Below are 18538 nucleotides of genomic sequence, written 5' to 3' on the forward strand. Positions count from 1 at the left end.
AAACAGGTGACTGTTAGAAAAGTGACTTTTTTTTTTTTCCAGTAAGAAACTGCTTAAGGCAGAAATCGAAGTGGAAGATACAGGAGTCCTTTTTATACTGCAGACACTTAGATAAAAGTTGCATGTCTTACCTGCATCAAAGCATGTTCTAGAAGGGGTTGAAACAGATGATGTATTGTATGAGAGAAGCCAGACTTGCTTTTCCTGGTGAAACTGGCTGCTCAAGGCTTGGATGGGTACACGCTTCACTGGGTTAAAAACTGACTGGATGGCCGGGCCCAAAGAGTTGTGGTGAACGGAGTTAAATCCAGTTGGCGGCTGGTCACAAGTGGTGTCCCCCAGGGATTGGTTTTGGGGCCACTCCTGTTTAACATCTTTATTGATGATCTAGACGAGGGGATCGAGTGCACCCTCAGTCAGTTTGCAGATGACACCCAGATGGGTGGGAGTGTTGATGTGCTCGAGGGTAGGGAGGCTCTGCAGAGAGACCTGGACAGGCTGGAGCCATGGGCTGAGGCCAACTGGAGGAGTTTCCTTAAGGCCAAATGCCGGGGGCTGCCCTTGGGCCACAACAACCCCCAGCAGCGCTACAGGCTTGGGGAGGAGTGTCTGGAGAGCTGCCAGTCAGAGAGGGACCTGGGGGTGTTGATTGACAGCCGGCTGAACAGGAGCCAGCAGTGTGCCCAGGGGGCCAAGAAGGCCAATGGCATCCTGGCTTGTGTCAGCAATAGCGTGGCCAGCAGGGACAGGGAAGGGATCTGACCCCTGTACTCGGCCCTGGTGAGGCCGCACCTCGATTCCTGTGTTCAGTTTTGGGCCCCTCACTACAAAAAGGACATTGAATGACTCGAGCGTGTCCAGAGAAGGGCAACGAAGCTGGTGCAGGGTCTGGAGCACAGGTCGTACGAGGAGCGGCTGAGGGAACTGGGGGTGTTTAGCCTGGAGAAGAAGAGGCTGAGGGGAGACCTCATTGCCCTCTACAGCTACCTGAAAGGAGGTTGCAGAGAACTGGGGATGAGTCTCTTAACCATGTAACAAGTGATAGGACAAGAGGTAAAATGGCCTCAAGTTGCACCAGGGAGGGTTTAGACTGGATATTAGGAAGCATTTCTTTCCAGAACGGGTTGTTAGGCGTTGGAATGGGCTGCCCAGGGAGGTGGTGGAGTCCCCATCCCTGGAGGTGTTTAAGAGTCGGGTCAACATAGCGCTGAGGGATGTGGTGTAGTTGGGAACAGTCAGTATGAGGTTAATGGTTGGACTGGATGATCTTCAAGGTCTTTTTCAACCTAGATGATTCTGTGATTCTACTCTTTCTCTGATGTCTAAGGGAGTGTTAAGCCATTTGCATTGTGTGAATCCAGTGCAGTCAGTGGTCATAGCTAGAGAACCAGTCTCCTCCTTATTTTTAACTGCTTATTTTTAACTGCCTCTCTTCAAAGCTGGTAGATGAGTTGTGCTTTTTCCTGTATTATCCTATTCGTATTTAAATCAACAATGTATTTTATGGTGAAAGCCTTGTTCTTCTTTTCTCCTTAAGAGAGGTTGCTGTTGTCTATTTCTGGCCTCTGCAACTCCCAGACTTGCTCCCTTTATTTCTGTCATTGCAAATTGCTGCATTCAGGCTCTCTCTTCATGGTGACAATGTTCCTATTTTATTATATCTCTGTAGGAAGTATCTCATTCTTAGCTCTGTTTTAATCCTCCTGGTTCCAGAACAAACTTTCTGAGAACCACAGCAGGGTTTTTTGCCTATTATCGATGCTTTTCTTTGTCTTTCTGATTTCTGTGGATTCCCTTAAGTATTTCCTGTGTAAGTTCATGTTCCCCTTCCCCCTGACCTCCTATTGAGAATTTATTGCTCTCTGGAATATCCTACTTATTTACCTGTCTTCTGCATTCAATCAGTACCCATGAACCTTGTTACATGCATCATGTTCAGATAAAAAGTTTCAGCATATGTTTGTTATCCAACTTAACCCTGTCAACTTATTTCTCCGAAAATACTTAATCTTTGTTTAATAATTTCCTCAGTGTTCTCTTTGTAGCACTTAAGTTGCAGTGTGGGATGATCTTCTTTGCCATAGGTAAATTGGTGCAAATATTAATCCGTTATAATAGGCAAATATATATTGCTCTGTAATCTAACACACAAAGGTAATATTAACCAGACCTTACTACTCACTGAACTCAAACTGAGAAAATTGTATTTGAATGTGACTAGGATTTTTTGCTAGATGTACCCTGATGGATGTTAGATCAGCCTGACGCACTGCTCAGGAACGTTTTGAGCTGTGTTTGCAGCGACTGAAAAGGCAGTATTTAAGAGAAGTGCATGCTATGCAGATGATAGTGTCACAGATAATACAGCTATTTCCATACTTTCAGCTTAGTAAACATTTAAAAAAACCTCCAAAACTGTGTAGTTTTCCAGTTGTCTTTTGAGTTCTAAATGTGAGTATTTCACCAAGTTGGAAGTTCCTCTTTTTTGTGTGTGAGTGTGATGGATTTTTTCATTATGCTCTAAGGTCTCTCTGTTTCTCATGCTTGAAGTGAAGAAGAAATTTGCCTACACTAGCATCTGCTCAGTGAAAAATACCCTGAAGTGCACTACCTGCTGAGTGTGAATTGCGTTTTTTGAGCTAATACAGGATTGGTGGCTTCCAAGAAAATTTGTTAGGCGAATTATTTTTTGGCATTTGCATTAGATAGTAGTTTCAGAATTTTTGCAGGTTTTGAGAATAGTACCAAATATTAGTTTTCAGATACTCTTGAATACACTGAAGTATTTCTTAAAGCATGTTATTTGTGTCCATCTGTGTTTTGTGTTTCTCAGACCGTTTTTTTCCCCCCCTCCCCCATCTTTTTTTCTCCCAATTCTGCTGTATGAACTGCAGTATTCGTGGAAACTGGTACACCCAACTGACAAATATTCTAATAAAGATTGTCCTGACAATGCGGAAGAGTACGAAAGAGCAACAAGATACAATTATACTAGTGAGGAGAAGTTTGCTTTAGTTGAGGTAAGATAAATTTCTTTTTTGACAGGGATTTTCTGAAGATGAATTCTTCACTAAGCATTTTATATACTCAATGCAAAAAGACAGCATGTTGACTCTGAAAGAGCATGTTTTGTTCCATTCAGTACATAGAAGGACCACAGGAAAACTATTCTTTATCTTTTGGAACTTATTAATTCCCTATTTCTCCATTTCTGTATTTAAAAAAGGGCTTTTTGAACAAAATAAGAAAAATACACGAATATTTTTTGCAGGTCATTGCCATGATCAAAGGTCTTCAGGTGCTGATGGGAAGGATGGAAAGTGTTTTCAATCATGCCATTCGTCATACCATTTATGCAGCTCTTCAGGACTTTGCCCAGGTCACACTTAGAGAGCCGCTAAGACAAGCCATCAAAAAGAAGAAAAATGTCATTCAGAGGTAGCATTCTTGTTTTTGTCTTCTCCTATATTCTGTCCCCCAAGTCTTACTAAATTTGTTGCTGAATTGCACAGCTTCTAAATTTTTGCCTCTTGTAAGTCTGTATTCCCCTACTAGTCTGTTTGGTATACTAGTCTGTTTGGTATTCAAAGTTAGCTTGGTTGAATATGTATTGGAAGTTGAAGAAGTCTGAAGTCAAAAATAAATGGCTGCCAACATGGCTACTGTGAGTCCAGGCTGTCTTGAGCCACTTAGGACTACTGCAGGAAGCCTTGTGTTCCCTGTAGTTTATTTTAAGGAAAGAGAAGTATTGTAATACTGAAAACAAGACTAATATTTTTATTGTGAAGTGTTACTGTCTACCTTTTCTATGATTCCAGTGTTTCCTCTCCTTGCGTCTCATGTTTACATCCCACTCCAGAGTCTTATCTCTGCTGTCTCAGCATCCTGCCTTCTTTCTCAGCTTCTGCTGCTTTTGGCTTATTGGCCTTACTCTTCTTTTCCAAGTGCTCCATCTGCTCACACTGATCGGTGGCATTTCCTGACCTTATTTTTATCCCTAATTGTTTGCTTTTAATCATGATTTGTTTACCATTTTCTTACTTCCATGTTTCATTGCAAAGATCTTAGAGGTCAAAGCCTTTGTCTAATTAGGCTATTGCTAAATGCTCTGACTGACACAAAAAATTCTGTCATAAGCCAAAAATAAATTATTCCAAATTACCAAGTTTGCAGGTAGACTCTTTTTGTCCCAGGGACTTTCATGAGATAGGGAAGTATGACTTTCTTACTCAGATCTGGGAGGAGACATTTGCTTGATCATTCAGCATGCCAAAGGATCGTGCAGCATGCCAAATGGCTGGCGGTGTTTCTAAAAAGTATCTGAAGCTGAGTTCAGTATTTGGAGTTGGAAGTATGAAGCTGTTTGTATAAATTCCAGCTGAATTCTGGAGTTCTGCTGGAAACAAGAATTCTGCTGCTTTTTTTATTTCAAGCCAGAGTTGTCTCTCTTCACTTTTGTTAATAATCTTCATCAATTTGATTGAATAATCTGCTTTTTGTGATTTAGGAGAACAAAATGGCTTGATGCACTTGCTGAGGATCCCAGAAGTGAATTCATGCTCTGGCAAACCAGTTTCAGAGATCAACTTTATTCTGATAGAGGAGAAGGGCTCTGGACTATCTTTTTTGATAAACAGTGTGGAATGATTGTTTTGTGGCTGTGGCATTCTTGAAGTTGTTGACAAAATTAATTGTGGTTGCTCTGAGTTACCCTGAGATCTCAGATGTAGTTGCAAAGTTTCTGTGCCTGTGGAAGAGTGTTTAAAAAATAATAATATTCTCATCAGTGCACTTGGATGCATACTGGTCTGAAGTAGTGTGAATTGTGTTCAGTGTTTTGCAGGCCATCAGAAAGACAGTCTGTGACTGGGAAGCAGGTCACGAGCCGTTCAATGATCCAGCTCTAAGGGGAGAGAAGGACCCCAAAAGTGGTTTTGACATCAAAGTCCCAAGGCGTGCAGTGGGACCCTCCAGCACTCAGGTATTTTCCTGTCTGGTGGTTGTGATATCTGTCAACAATTATTGCATGAAATATTTTTTCTCTGGCCTGAACTATTTTAAAAATTGCAATTTTAGCATTTAAAAAAACAAACCTAAAAATCTACTCTGATTAAATTTATATTTGCAAAATTATATATACTTAACCAAAATACTCTGGGTTGCTGTCACTTTCTACTCTGCATAATTTTTCTAAGTGTTCCATCTCTTTAATTTGGTTTTCTGGGAGAAATATTTTCTCATTGAGCTCCTGATGTTTTTTAAATAATATTTTTGAACTATTGAATTTTTTCTTGACTGACTCCCATCTCTCGTATGGCTGGTGGATTTTTTTTTTGTTAAATCCCATTATTCAATAGATGTCTATGTAGTTTTAAAATATGTTTAAAATATACATGATTGCCTGTAAAATATGGAGAGTATTTGACTTCTAACAAGATCCCTCTTAATGTTCAGTAATGAATGATAAAACTGCTCCCTAAAATCTATTTAATCTGCCACTGCCACTAAAACGAGATATTTCAAGTGTGTTTTCTGTGGTAGTCAATGAATCCCATACCTAGCTGCCCCTTCTTGTTACCTCCATATAATTGTCTTTTTTATTTTCTTCGTGGATTTGTTTGGAGAGTGTATGGTCTGATATTCATAGCTCATCTGAGAAAATGAGGTACTGAACACTTTGAGTGAAAAATTGAAGGCAACGGTGGTTTGTAAAGACAATCTTTTAATACCCAAAATCTGTGGGGAAGAGAGCATGTATGGAAAATAATCTTGGGTAATAAAAAGTTGCTTCAGTTGTGGTTGGATGGGTTTAATGAAGATTTTGGCTTGGGAATTGGAAAAAAATGGTTTGATTTCTAATTTTCTGGGGGAAGAAAATTAAGTATCACCACCAGTGTGCTTCTCCTGTGCTTGGTATGTTTAAGGGCTTTGTTTCACTGGCTGCAACCGGCTGTTTAGCGTACACACTTCTGTCTGCTTTTTCTGCTCTTGGGCTGGCACACTTATCTGTCTTGGCTGACAGGAGGAAGGGAGGTCAAATATATTGATTCTGGATAGGTTTTACTCAGTTTCATGCAGTTCTAAAATGGCTGTGTATGAATTGGTAATCTTTCAAATGAATTTGAAATCTTTGCAAAATCATTTGAGAAGATAATGGCTCTCTGAGCATCCTCTAAAATGAGCGGGAACTTTTTCCTTTGCTTGAGGGAGCACCAGATTGCAGTGATTATTCTGAACAAAGAAGCCTTTCTGTATGTCCTCCTCTGCATGCTTACTGTGCTGCTTTTCATTTTTAACAAACTAACACGTTTTCTCTGCTTCTGTTTCCCCTTCCTTATTTACCCACGTGTTTTTATTAACGGATTCTCTCTCCCCTGCCTGCCCCTGTCTGTTGGTTTTTAGCTCTACATGGTTCGCACTATGACAGAGTCCTTAAACTCTGCTGAGCTGTTGAAGCAGCTCAAGTCTCTGGGATTGGAAAAGCTATTGCATGTGACACACAAGTTTCTGAGGCAGTCCTACATCTATCCGCCTCTTTTAAACTTTGGTGGTAAGACATTACTTATTACTTTTACTTTTTGTGGTGATGTGAACTGTTCCACTGCAAATGGTCTGCTGCTAAGTGTCAGTGGAGGTCCCCTTGGCCTGGGTAGGCATTTGTGCTGGTGCGTAGGCTAGCGTTGCATCTGTTCCTCTCGCCTGAAAGGCTTTTACCCACACAGTGCCAGTTTTCAATTTGAAGTGGAGCAGTCGCTTACTGATAGTAATTCTCAAGTGTTGCTCAACTAATGTACCATGTGTATTTTCCTTTTTTCCCCCCTTTTCCACCATAATTGTTTCCTTTAATGATACAGCTTTACATGGTGAGAACTATGTTAGAGTCCCTCATTGCTGACAAAAGTGGTTCCAAGAAAACCTTGAGAAGTAGCCTTGAGGGGCCCACCATATTGGACATAGAAAAATTCCATCGCGAGTCTTTCTTCTACACTCATTTGATAAATTTCAGTGGTAAGATATGTAGATGATCAGTGTCCAGCTTAGCATGTCCTAACACCTCTAACACGACCTGGAAAATGTTTCCGATTGCCTAAGTCAACTTACCTTTCGTTTATTTATCAAGAGCCTTGGTCTGTCCAAACTTTTTCTGAGACATGATTATTCAGTATTGTGGTGGGATTTTTATTTTGACTTGTTATACATTTGTTTATAATGCGTCAAATTTCATACTGTTACCTCCCTTTTCTATTTTTTTATGTACGTATTTATATAAACAAGGGACAGATAAGTCTATACACATTGAAATTTTAAAAAGGAAGTAGTTTTTGTGTTTTGTTTTTTGGGGATTTTTTTCGTTTTGTTTTCAGTACAGAGGAAACAAATTCTGTTGTGGTAAATTTGATGTCATTTCACTGCTTTTACTATTCGGTTAATTGTAATCGGAAACATGCTGTCCTAAAGAATTCACCTACTGACATTGAATGTATCTAGTCCTTGTCATCACCATGCTGTGTTGTCTTTCATTTTTGTTTTGCTACTGGACTCGTTTACCCTCAGAGAATGGGGAACCTGTTAATGTTGGTTATAATGCTATTGGGAAACACCCACTGCAGGTCTTCAGAAGATCTTAATGTAAAAAGTTCATTCCTGTTTTGCTTCTCAAGCCTTCTGCAAAAGAAGGCTTGTGCCAAGGGTTTTCTGGAGAGGTGGGAAGCACACCTCTGCACCACTGACAGCAGCCTTAGAAACTTTTTGTTTTAATCCCTCCTTCATGTGTGTGTCTGTCGTTTCCTGCCCATCTAATCAACAGGAATGTGTGGAGCGATTCAGTCCTCCAGAGGGAGAGATGGTACTGGTGGATCCGGTACAATTTTGTCTCCTTCACCTGCTGCTTCCCAAGCTCAGTATATGGATTTCTCAGCCCCCAACTAAGAAATTAAACAAAATCCCACTTTATTGGTGTACATAGTTTTTCAGTTTAACTGGTAGTCTGGTCCACTTCCACGCTTTTTTCTGTAATAAGGCACCACTTCGGGGGCAACATGGAGTTCAAAACTCCGAAAAAGTCATGGGCTTTGCGTTTTGAATTTGGTTTACATATTTGGCCTATGTATAGCTCTAGTGACTCACGCCTGCTTTTTTTGTTTCACATTGCATCATCAGAATCACAGTTGTATTGTTCCTAATGTATTTCCATAAGAAGTGTAATTCTTCCTTATTTATTCTGAAAGAAACCTTGCAGCAATGCTGTGATCTGTCCCAGCTGTGGTTCAGGGAATTCTTCTTGGAGCTGACCATGGGCAGAAGAATCCAGTTTCCCATTGAGATGTCCATGCCTTGGATTCTGACGGACCATATTCTGGAGACCAAAGAGGCATCAATGATGGAGTAAGATGTACTTGTGGTCTTCCACTGAATGATTATTCTTAGTAATTGCCATTCCTTATTATAATGTTACTGTTTTAATTGGTTTTATCAAGCAGTCACTGAGAAGGTATTCTAAACCTTTATAAAATTTTCCTCTTACATTTGCCAATTTCCAGATTCTCAAAGTTTTCTTTTTGAAGTGAATAAATGAAATACAAAACCTTTCATAGAAGTATCATTGCACCAGCCAAATATATTGCTCCCTGAGTAGGTCTTCCTTACCGCTCAAAGATGTCAATATAATGCATAGTGGTAAAAACAGAGTTCCCTTTTGATGGAAAGCTACATCTAGAAAACAAGCTTCAGACTGCAAACTTATCTGTACAATTTCCTGAACTAGCACAATACTTTCTTAAAGGAGAAATTGTGATAGCTTTCATATAAACTCAAACAAAACAAATGATCCAGTTTGCTTGAACCATATGTAGGTTACAATATTGGCTGGCTTACAGTGTCTTGACTGCACCCATCCTAAAGAATCATAATTTCTATAGACATGTAACTCATTTTTATTTTCTTCTTTTTCATTCAGGTATGTTCTGTATTCTTTGGACCTTTATAATGACAGTGCTCATTATGCACTTACTAAATTTAAGAAGCAGTTCCTCTATGATGAGATTGAGGCAGAGGTAAAGTTATCTTACTTACTGGAGAAAAATAGTCTGTCCCTGAATGTGAAAATGATGCTAAAGGCCAAGACCTATTTTAAGAGATTGAGAACAGTTGGAGATAATAAACAAACTGAGAATGAAGACCAGAAGATGGATAACTGGTTGGATGATATGTTGTGAGGAAACCTGTAGACATGTGCAAAACACTTCACATTAATGCAGAAGACTGAATGTCATCTTTTGTGCTGGGAAATTTCGATGCATTAACTTTCTTAATCATGTTTGATAAACAGTGGGAGGTCTTTTAAGTATCTCTAAACACACGTTTTTTTTCCCTCAAGGTAAACCTATGTTTTGACCAATTTGTCTACAAGCTGGCAGACCAAATATTTGCATACTACAAGGCAATGGCTGGCAGGTAGCTGCTCCAGTAGTGAGAACTTTCATTCATGCATTTCTGCTCTGCTTTGCTGTCCAATATACTTAAGTGTTTTCTCCCTTTCTTAATAGCCTACTTCTGGATAAACGATTACGATCAGAATGCAAGAATCAGGGAGCAACCATTCAGTTGCTACAGTCCAACCGCTATGAGACACTGCTGAAACAGAGACATGTCCAAGTGAGTTAACTCATACCCTGTTGTATTTGAGTTGCTTGGCACTTTTCTAATGGTGTTGATTTATATAGGTATATAAAACGCTTTCTGTACTTTATGTTCTGTCATCTAAGTGGCATAACTGACATTTGAGATCAGCTTTTTGTCATATGAAGGAGTAAATTTAAAAAAAAAATACTTCAAAGATCCTGTTTTAATGCAAATGTCTGTTGCAGTTAAGCAAACACAAGCCAAATAGAAATGTCATGTGTGGTAGCGTTGTCTTCCTGGTAATGTCTTTCACCAGTTTTCAGTATGTTGTTGGCACAATGTCATGGAAGTATAAAATGCTGATATAAATACTTAGATGTAAATGCAACATGTGATTTTACTTCTTCTTGGGAGAACTAGGATTTAAGTTGTAGTACCTCATTTGTTCATGAATTTATAAATTTTGTCCATCTGCTTTGTTTCTGTGTGTTTGGAATGCAGGTTCACCACGTGAGAGTCTGTTAATCTGTGGAGTCTCGTAGTCCTTCTGCAGCTTGTCTTGTAATTTGAATTTCAGTTCAAAACTTCTTTTTGTGTTTTTCTTTAGCTTCTTGGTAGGTCGATTGACCTGAACCGACTGATCACTCAGCGGATTTCAGCAGCCATGTACAGGTCAATGGAACTGGCAATTGGTCGATTTGAAAGTGAGGATTTGACTTCCATTGTGGTGAGTGTTATGTTGCAGTTTTGCCAGAGTACTAACACTGCAGTTGGGGTCTAGATCCTAGTTTTGTTTTAACATTAATTTAATTTTTATTTCTTTTATTTGCATCAAGAATGATAGACATCTAGCCTTTTTCTTTTTTCTTTTTTTTTCCCATTATAAATCTGCATTTGCTTTATAATGGCAGAAGCAAAAAATTTTTCTCAGGCTTTGCTAGAAGTCCTCTAAGTATTCTCCAGCAAATAGTTGTACAGTCACTCCTGACAGGAGAAAAGGCTGAATGACTAGCAGGCAAACTTGTTTCATCCTAACCTTAGTTAAATATGCGTAAATGAGAAATATTTTTAAGCAGTCTTATAGAAAAATAACAGTGTTTTTCCCTCTGATGTTTTGTTTTAATTTTTCTGTAAGTTTGTCTGGTTTACAAAGTCTAGGTTAACAAAACCTCATACCAAGAGAAGCAGCTTAGTATTGCAAAAGGCATTCTTTTAGTCACCTCCAGCAACATCATAAGTTATACTGGCAAATCATCTGTTGCCATTGTAGTATATTGTGGACTTTATTAATTCTGATGTGCTAAGATTTTTTTTCTTCCCATACCTTAACCTACATCTCTTTTCAAACAGTGCTTTGGCCTGACCTGATGCAGTACTCTGGAGTATGCTGCCCTATATGGGATCATGAAAGTCCCAGTCTTGTTGAGACTGAGAATGTTATTCTTTCCTTGCCCAGAAAAGAAATAAACCTGCTGCAACCATGGCCTTGGGACTAAGGTGTAAACATCACCTGTAGAGAAGGCATACACTAGGAGCCATGAGGAAACAAGGAAAATGAGGATTCTTGTGATTTGAATTTTTGTAAATGCCCACTTCTGTCTGTGCTTATAGATAAATTGCAGACCAAAACAAAACACCCTGGTGTCTGGTAGAATCAAAATGAGGGGTTTTTACCCAGGCAGCTTGGTTTTATAGCCTGACAAAAATATCTTTTTGTGGAGGAACAACGTCTAAATTGTTCCTGCGAAAGAAGAGCATCTGTGCAATGTTGAGGTGTCTTTGAGTTAGTCTCCTGATAAAAATGCTAAAAAACAAATTTTATTACTAGACAGCGTGAATTTGACAAGTAGATATGCAGTCAACAAGAAAAATATCAGAAACAGTTCTGCTGGAATGAAAAATAAATTAGAAGTTACACAAGAAAGTTTACCACTGGTCTTTCTGTAATAAGTTTTTTATCAGTAAGATTTTGTCATGCAGTTAACAACCTTGATTTAATTTAATTCTTTACTGAAGATAAATCAAATACTAAGGCCATAGAGCCTCTTGATTTTTCAGTGCTTGGTGTTATAACCTTTGAATTACTGAAATGTAGTTTTTCTTTGTTATGTGCAGGACTTTCTTAGTGGCTAGGTGAACAGAAACCATTGATTATGTGTTTCTTAGGCCACAGGTTCTCACTCTTTCTTGAGTTAGAATGTGGCAGGGCAAAGGTTTTGTCCCTCCAACATCCTCCTTTTTTTTTTTCTTGTTTTTTGTTTTATGCAAAATAATTTCTGCTGAAAACTGCTTGGTTTCCTCAGTGAGAAACTGATACTAATAGCTGAACTTATCAGTAAGTTCTGCTGTTCTTCAGACACATAAAGGTAATGTTATTCCTACCAGTACGGCTACAGAAGTTAGTTCACCAGTTGCCCTACTGAGCAGAAATTACTTTGTGATAGCTTGAAAAGTAGAAAATGCAGAAGATTCTTCTTGGCTTATGTCTGGTAGAAAAGTTTGCACAGATCTGTGTTTGAGACCCATCTGCAGTGTGAACCGATTTTAATAAATACCCTTAAAGTCTCAGAGAGTTTTGGTGGGAGATAAGTTACAAAACAATCCCAAGACCACTGATTCTTTCCAGCTCTTATCATTATAGTAAGAGACTGGGGGACAGTCAGTTGTTCATTTTGGCTGCTTTTTAGTCTTCTATTCAGTCAAGGTTATTGACGTACTTCTGTGTTTCTCTTTCTTTCTTCTTGTTTCTTTGTAGGAGCTGGATGGCTTGATAGAGATAAACAAAATGACTCACAAGCTTCTGAGTAGATATATGACCTTGGACAGCTTTGATGCCATGTTCAGAGAAGCCAATCACAATGTGTCAGCCCCTTATGGACGAATCACTCTTCATGTCTTTTGGGAACTCAATTATGATTTCCTTCCAAACTACTGCTACAATGGATCCACTAACAGGTTAGCATGACAGCCTCTTCTTTGCAGCAGTTCTTCTACCACGTGCCTGCAACTTCCTTCCTAGCAAATGGTGACAAGTGTTTTCCACTTCTAATGCTTTACTTGAAATGATGCAGCATGAGTCATTTTACTAAATACTGTCAAATGTATGAAAGCCCGTTATTTGTCCACAATTGAAGTCAAATGTAACCACAGCATCCAGATTCCGACATTTTAATGACTTAGCTATGATATACTGAAAAATAAAGTGCGTCCAAAAATACTGCAAAGTGCATATCAGGAAGATACTTTGGTAAACAGTATCCTCAACTGTGAGACAATGGAAGTAAAATTATATTCCTGATTCAGTGTTAATGTGAGGAAAAGTATTGTTTACTGGAGAAGGGAAGAGCGCTGTGTTCACTGCATCTACAGTTGCAGCCTTTGAGGAGAGTGAGTAATGGAAATAGAAAGAGGTAGGATCTAAAGTTTGAATGAGTGGAAGGCACAGTGCTTGGGACTTTGCATTTCTGGGCTTCCTGCTTGTGTGCTGTTTTTAGGATTTGTGCTGCATTTAGCCTTTACTCAGGTTTTGGTTAAAGCACTGTGAAGTGACAGTAAAGTGATACTGAGTATTGAGCTGTAGGAAGAAGAGGAAGCCTGTTCTCATCTTTCACTGTCTCCTTGGAGAGCTTTCCCTGTCTGACATGTTCCATGATGGTTATGTTGCATTTTAAATCCAAGATTCTGTCTGCAAAAAAGGAAAAAAAAAAAAAAAAAAAAAGGAGTGTTTTTTATGGTTAAGTTTTAGCCAAGAAACTTCTGTTACATGAATCTGTTTGCACAGGAGATTTTTTTCTGAGGAAGCTGCTGTGCAGTTGATGTATCTGGAGATCAATGTTGGAATATTCTATGTGGTGTGTTAAGAATCATATAAGCGTAGTATTAAAAGAAAATCTTGATGAAATGCTGATCCTTCACCTGTCAGCTTTAATGAAAGACATTCAGTAGCTCCTACAGCATTTCAGTCTGTGTTCATCCTGGCTATAACACTGTTGTACTGCAGACCACAGTGCTTGAGAGGTGAGCGTGGAATGCCAAAGGGCACTGCAGGAGCCTGTGGGACTGTTGCTTGTCTCTTTGAAAACTGTATGCATGAATTAAGTTAAGCTGATCCTCAAGTCTGCTAGGTAATTAATTCACTATAATTAATTTAAGAGATGATAAAGGGAGCCAGATTTTAGGCAGTGTGTGTACCATGTGTCCAATTTCATCATAGAATTGCTTTGGTTTTAGTCAAAAACAGCAGTGTGGAGAGAATTAATGTGTGCATTGCACATACTATATGGTGCCCATTGATATTCTTGCTGGGAGAGGGAACAAGAAGTTTCTAGGCCTTTTATAGTTCTTAAGCACATTCATGATGTCTAGTGCTGCTTTGCTGTTAGCATGAACTTCATGTTCTTTCCACATTCAACTGTACGGGTTATTGTGTGTGCAAATACAGGAGTACACAGTGAGGAGCTCTATGAAAGCTGCTAGTTTAATTCTTGACTCTTGATAGGTAATGTCTTGCATGAAAGCGATGTGTAGATGAGGGAAGAAAAGTAACAACGAAAGGCTGGAAGAAAGAAATAAGCATGACAAAAAGCAAAGAGGTTGCTTGGTGGTGAGAGGTTTGAGGTAGAGCTGCCAGGAAATGTGCAATACATGTGGCTTGCCTTTTATTAATTTGACCACAGCCTAGGTGTAAGGGTCCTTCTTTTAAAGATGTTTTGGTCAGATTAACTTGTATCGAGTACCTTTAGAAGCTCTTTTACTAAGAATGCTTGAACGTGATGATTTCAAACATCTGTAAAAGAGTTATAAGTGTTTAGAAGCCCTGCAGGTTTGGTTAAAAGGCTAAGGCTATTCATGCAAAAGTATGGAAATACGTTGCATGTTTAATTATTTGGGATTTAGGAATTTTTTTTTCATATCTGATAATGTACTGAGATTGAACAGTGAGGCTGTTAGTAAAAGGTTCAGCAATTTAATAATTGCATTTGCTAGTTTTCTGAAATTTAGTCTCATTAGTGCTTGCCAGCTGCACTGCTGTGTCCAGAGTTGGGTGCAACAGTTTGTGGAGAAGGAATGGAGAGGTGAGCAAAGGGACGTCTGCAGGTGGGCATTAGCAGTGAAATCCAAGGGTGTTTTTAATCCACCTGTTGTTGATCACAAAATAAAGAGAACAAACTTTTGGATAATGGCATGAGCATATAAACTGCAGGTGAGGTCAAAGCCCTCTCTAGTCCAGTGTCCTGATGCCACCAGCAGCCATGCAGAGCCCGAGTATGAGAAAAAGGGGGGCTTGTGGTGACTTTTCTCTGAGGAAATGTGCCGGCCTTTAGCAATGATCAGGTGTTTCTGTAAGACAAAAATGGTGGCATGTTAGTGCATTTCTGACCTTTTACAGGTATATTTTTTTCCCCATAAACAGCCATTTCCCACTTGTTCTGTGCTGCTTGGGATTTTTTTTAAAAAACCCTCTCTCACGTTGACCCTTAGTTGCATGTTATTCAAAGCTGAAGGTCTTTCCACACAAGAATCTTTGTCCTGTACTTTTTCTGTTCCTCTGAATCTTCTTAGAGGACTAAAGCTGTCCAGAAGATTCAGATGACATGAGGACAACTTCCAGATTTTTATTCTTTGTTCATTTTCTACTATCTGTTGTGTTCCTTTTTTTGCTTTATTTTCTTTACTAATTCTAAGCTGATCTTTTCTTTCCGTGATAGCTTGTTTAGTGCTGAGGGCTAACAGAGGAATAAGTGTGAGACAGCCTAGATATTTATTTGGATTGAGGATTTTCTGTGCTTTCTTAATACAAATGATACAAGCTTCTGGGGACAGTAGTCAGACTTGTAGCTCCATCTCCTCTCAACACATTATCCAAATCTGTATTCTCTGCTAAAAATTCATGTGTATAGCACTCATCAAATGCATTATGACATGTTTCTTCTGAGGATACAGGTTTGTCACAGAATGAACAAAAAGACCAGCTTTTTATTTTTCAGTCTTCCTGCCTGCCTCTCCTCCTTCCTTTTGTAGAGCTCTCTCTTGTACTGCTTTTGAGACTAGCTTTCACAGGAGAACAGCTGTGTCATCATATACTCTGATAGTCACTGTTCAGAAAAATTCTCAGCCCTTTCAGATACTGCTGGAGCAAACCTGAAAAGCAGTACTGGCAGTGAAAACTACCTAGTTTCTGCTACAGAGAGCCAAATGGTGCAGGGATATAGGCTTATGCAAAGTAGGGGTGACTGTTGTCAAATACCTTCTGCCACCTAAAAAAACAAGCAAGCAAACAAAAAAGCCTTTCTGCCAAGAGGAAAGGTAATAGCAATGGAGTGGCAGATATCTGTTACTCTTTCACGCTCCATTTTGTCTGCTGTTTCCTCACGCTTCAGTTTGTAGTCTCCTGTTCTCTCTAAATTGGCATTCATGTTCAAGAAGGGTGACTTAGATCTCGCAGTCACTAAGAGAGGAAGTGTAGGGCTACCCTTAGATCTGGTAAACAGGACAAACTAATTTGAGAAAGCTGGAAGTTAAGTGTGTTCGTTCATACCAATTAAATAGGGAAATGCAGAGGGATGCTTTCTGTATGAGCAGAGAGGGGGGACTGTGATATCTTAGTACTTCTGAGATGAAGCTCAGGAAGTTAATGAATGAGATAGTCGCCTGCAGTAGTAGGGCAGCAGGCTCATTGACCAAATCGGTCTCTTTTAGATTCATCCTTATTTTCTTAAATAGGTTATGATAATTAGAATAATAGAATCATTTAGGTTAGTCTGTAAAGTGCTCACTATGAACTCCTTCCTGGTAAGTATCATAGAAACACTGATATAAAATTATTAATCCCTAAAATACTTACTTCAGGGCTCATGTCCCTTGGCGATCACTGCTGAAAAGCTTTGGTAAACCAGCAGGCTTTTCATCTGCTTAACCTACTTTGATTACAACCTGTGTTGATTAAAATGCATAAATTGCTGTGAGATCATCAACACTGATTAAAATGAAAAGCACTGATTATCTTGGAGTATGCCAAAACCTGCATCCAACAGTATTCAAGGGAAAGTAAAAATTTGCCTAGCTTTAGCACTGATACTCAAACAGTTTCAGTCCTTCAAAGAAATGTTTGTTTCTTGGAGGAGGAGCAGAAGGAAGCCAACCAGCAGAATGCCAAAAAGAAAACACACACACACATTGAAAAAGTTTGAAGAATAGTAGATGATGCTGAACTGTAAAGGTTTCTATATAGCTCTTAGTTTTGAGGGAATAAATCTCTAATATTTATCTGAACGATATATTGGGATGAGTTACATACCTCCTAGAATTAAGAATGATGCACTCTCTGTAGCCTGTTGTATCCTCAGTTTTAGCTGCAGCCCCTCTGTAAGATAATGAGTGACTGTATCTCTTCCTTTTCTTAACCTCTTTCTTCTTCTCTCAGCATCTTTCACCCAAGGAAGTATAAAATGGGTGCTTGCTTCAAGTCTTTAAGAAAGCTTTAAGACTATTTTGCTACTAGTCTAAAACATTAGAGATGGAGGAACCCCCAAGAATGTGGCAGAACACTGGGTAACACACAAGAGTTACTTGTGCTTGTAAAAAGCTAGTGAAATTTAGGGACTGTGTCTCAGAAGTGTTTCTCCAGTATTTGATTTCTGAGACTGTGATTTCTTCTCCTCCCAAATACAGTCTGACTGGTTTGCTCCCAGACACTAACAACACTGTAATTCAAATATATTCATAATACCTTTTTGAAAAGACAAAGAATTATAGTTACAGCTTCTAGAGTCATGGGATGCACCCACATTTATATTCTGAAACACTCTTTTCCTTGTGAGGGTTTTAATTTAGTGATAACGAATCAGCTCTTGCCCAATACATTTGCACTCTGAAACTCAGTCTTATCTCAAATGACATGTATCTCTAATGACTTATTTCATTTTAGAGATTCTTCTTAGGGCTTGAAAATTGATGTCAGTTTAAAAAAGAATAGGATTTGGAGAGAAAGAAGGGGGAATAGAGTAGTCTCTGGGACTGTTGTATGTTGCAGATTACTTTGAATTCCATCAAATGTTTACAAAATCTTTGGTAAACATATTAATGAATTATCTGTGCAGAGAACAGATTCAAGTAATCTCAAGAGGAAGTTTTCAGTTACTACGTAAGTGGGAGAGAAGGGGGGAACCTTGTAAACTGAATAAATGTAAGTGTGAGGAGATTTAAATTATGTATAGAATATATATAGTATCAAAACCAAAACCATACATCAAAACCAACATAAATGATCTTTTTTCCCTCAGAATCTCTAAATGCAAGCACTTTCTGTACTTGAGCAAGTACAATTACTTTTGGAAAGATAGAGCTAAAATACTATGGGTATACCTATTTTAGAGCAGGTTAAAAGAATACAGAAAACCTTGTCCTGAAGTTATAGATTCTCACAAGAATGATTCAGATCACTCAGAGATAAAGCACAGTGGAAGCAACATAGTGCAATTTATACATGTTTGCGTGAAACATTTTTTGGTTAGCATGGCTGTTTTTGTTTTCAGCTAGAAAATGGATATATTAAAAATAGAATTTCTTCTTTCTAGGAAAAACTATTAATGAGTCATTTATTTTGTGTGCTGATTAAATTCAAACATACTTTAAACAAAACCACATCAAGATATAATTGTATTTTATGATATTATAATGTACTGCAAACTTCCTTTCCTGAAACGTTTTCCTAGATGCATTTATTTTACTCAGCTATCACTCAGAACAGCTTGATACAAACATTTAATGTACACGTCTTAAAGAGCTGGTTTTCCTCTTCTCTGTATATACAGCTTTGCACAATTTACCAAGAAATAGTTTTTATCAAGTTAAAAAACAAAGTAGTCATCCACCCTGTAAACACACACACCCCAGTAATTTTGCTCAGTTTAGTAAG

At 38.7% G+C, this 18538-nt stretch overlaps 1 protein-coding gene across 3 annotated transcripts in view; it reads left to right on the forward strand.

Annotated features, from left to right (window-relative positions):
- The window catches only part of CYFIP1 (cytoplasmic FMR1 interacting protein 1), an 80358-nt gene that overhangs the window by 28635 nt on the left and 33185 nt on the right, over nucleotides 1-18538 (forward strand). Inside the window, exons 13-22 of one of the 3 annotated variants that reach the window (XM_074908192.1) lie at nucleotides 2895-3020; nucleotides 3272-3438; nucleotides 4834-4981; nucleotides 6855-7008; nucleotides 8229-8385; nucleotides 8957-9053; nucleotides 9377-9453; nucleotides 9546-9654; nucleotides 10229-10348; nucleotides 12377-12576. In XM_074908192.1, coding sequence (XP_074764293.1) covers nucleotides 2895-3020; nucleotides 3272-3438; nucleotides 4834-4981; nucleotides 6855-7008; nucleotides 8229-8385; nucleotides 8957-9053; nucleotides 9377-9453; nucleotides 9546-9654; nucleotides 10229-10348; nucleotides 12377-12576 — 1355 coding nt within the window. Of the gene's footprint in view, nucleotides 1-2894; nucleotides 3021-3271; nucleotides 3439-4833; nucleotides 4982-5043; nucleotides 6551-6854; nucleotides 7009-8228; nucleotides 8386-8956; nucleotides 9054-9376; nucleotides 9454-9545; nucleotides 9655-10228; nucleotides 10349-12376; nucleotides 12577-18538 lie in introns of those variants that run through there. The other 2 variants (XM_074908183.1, XM_074908200.1) reach the window with 2 other exon arrangements.

Source organism: Athene noctua, chromosome 1 (genome assembly GCF_965140245.1).
Source record: "Athene noctua chromosome 1, bAthNoc1.hap1.1, whole genome shotgun sequence".
Taxonomy (NCBI): Eukaryota; Metazoa; Chordata; class Aves; order Strigiformes; family Strigidae; genus Athene; species Athene noctua.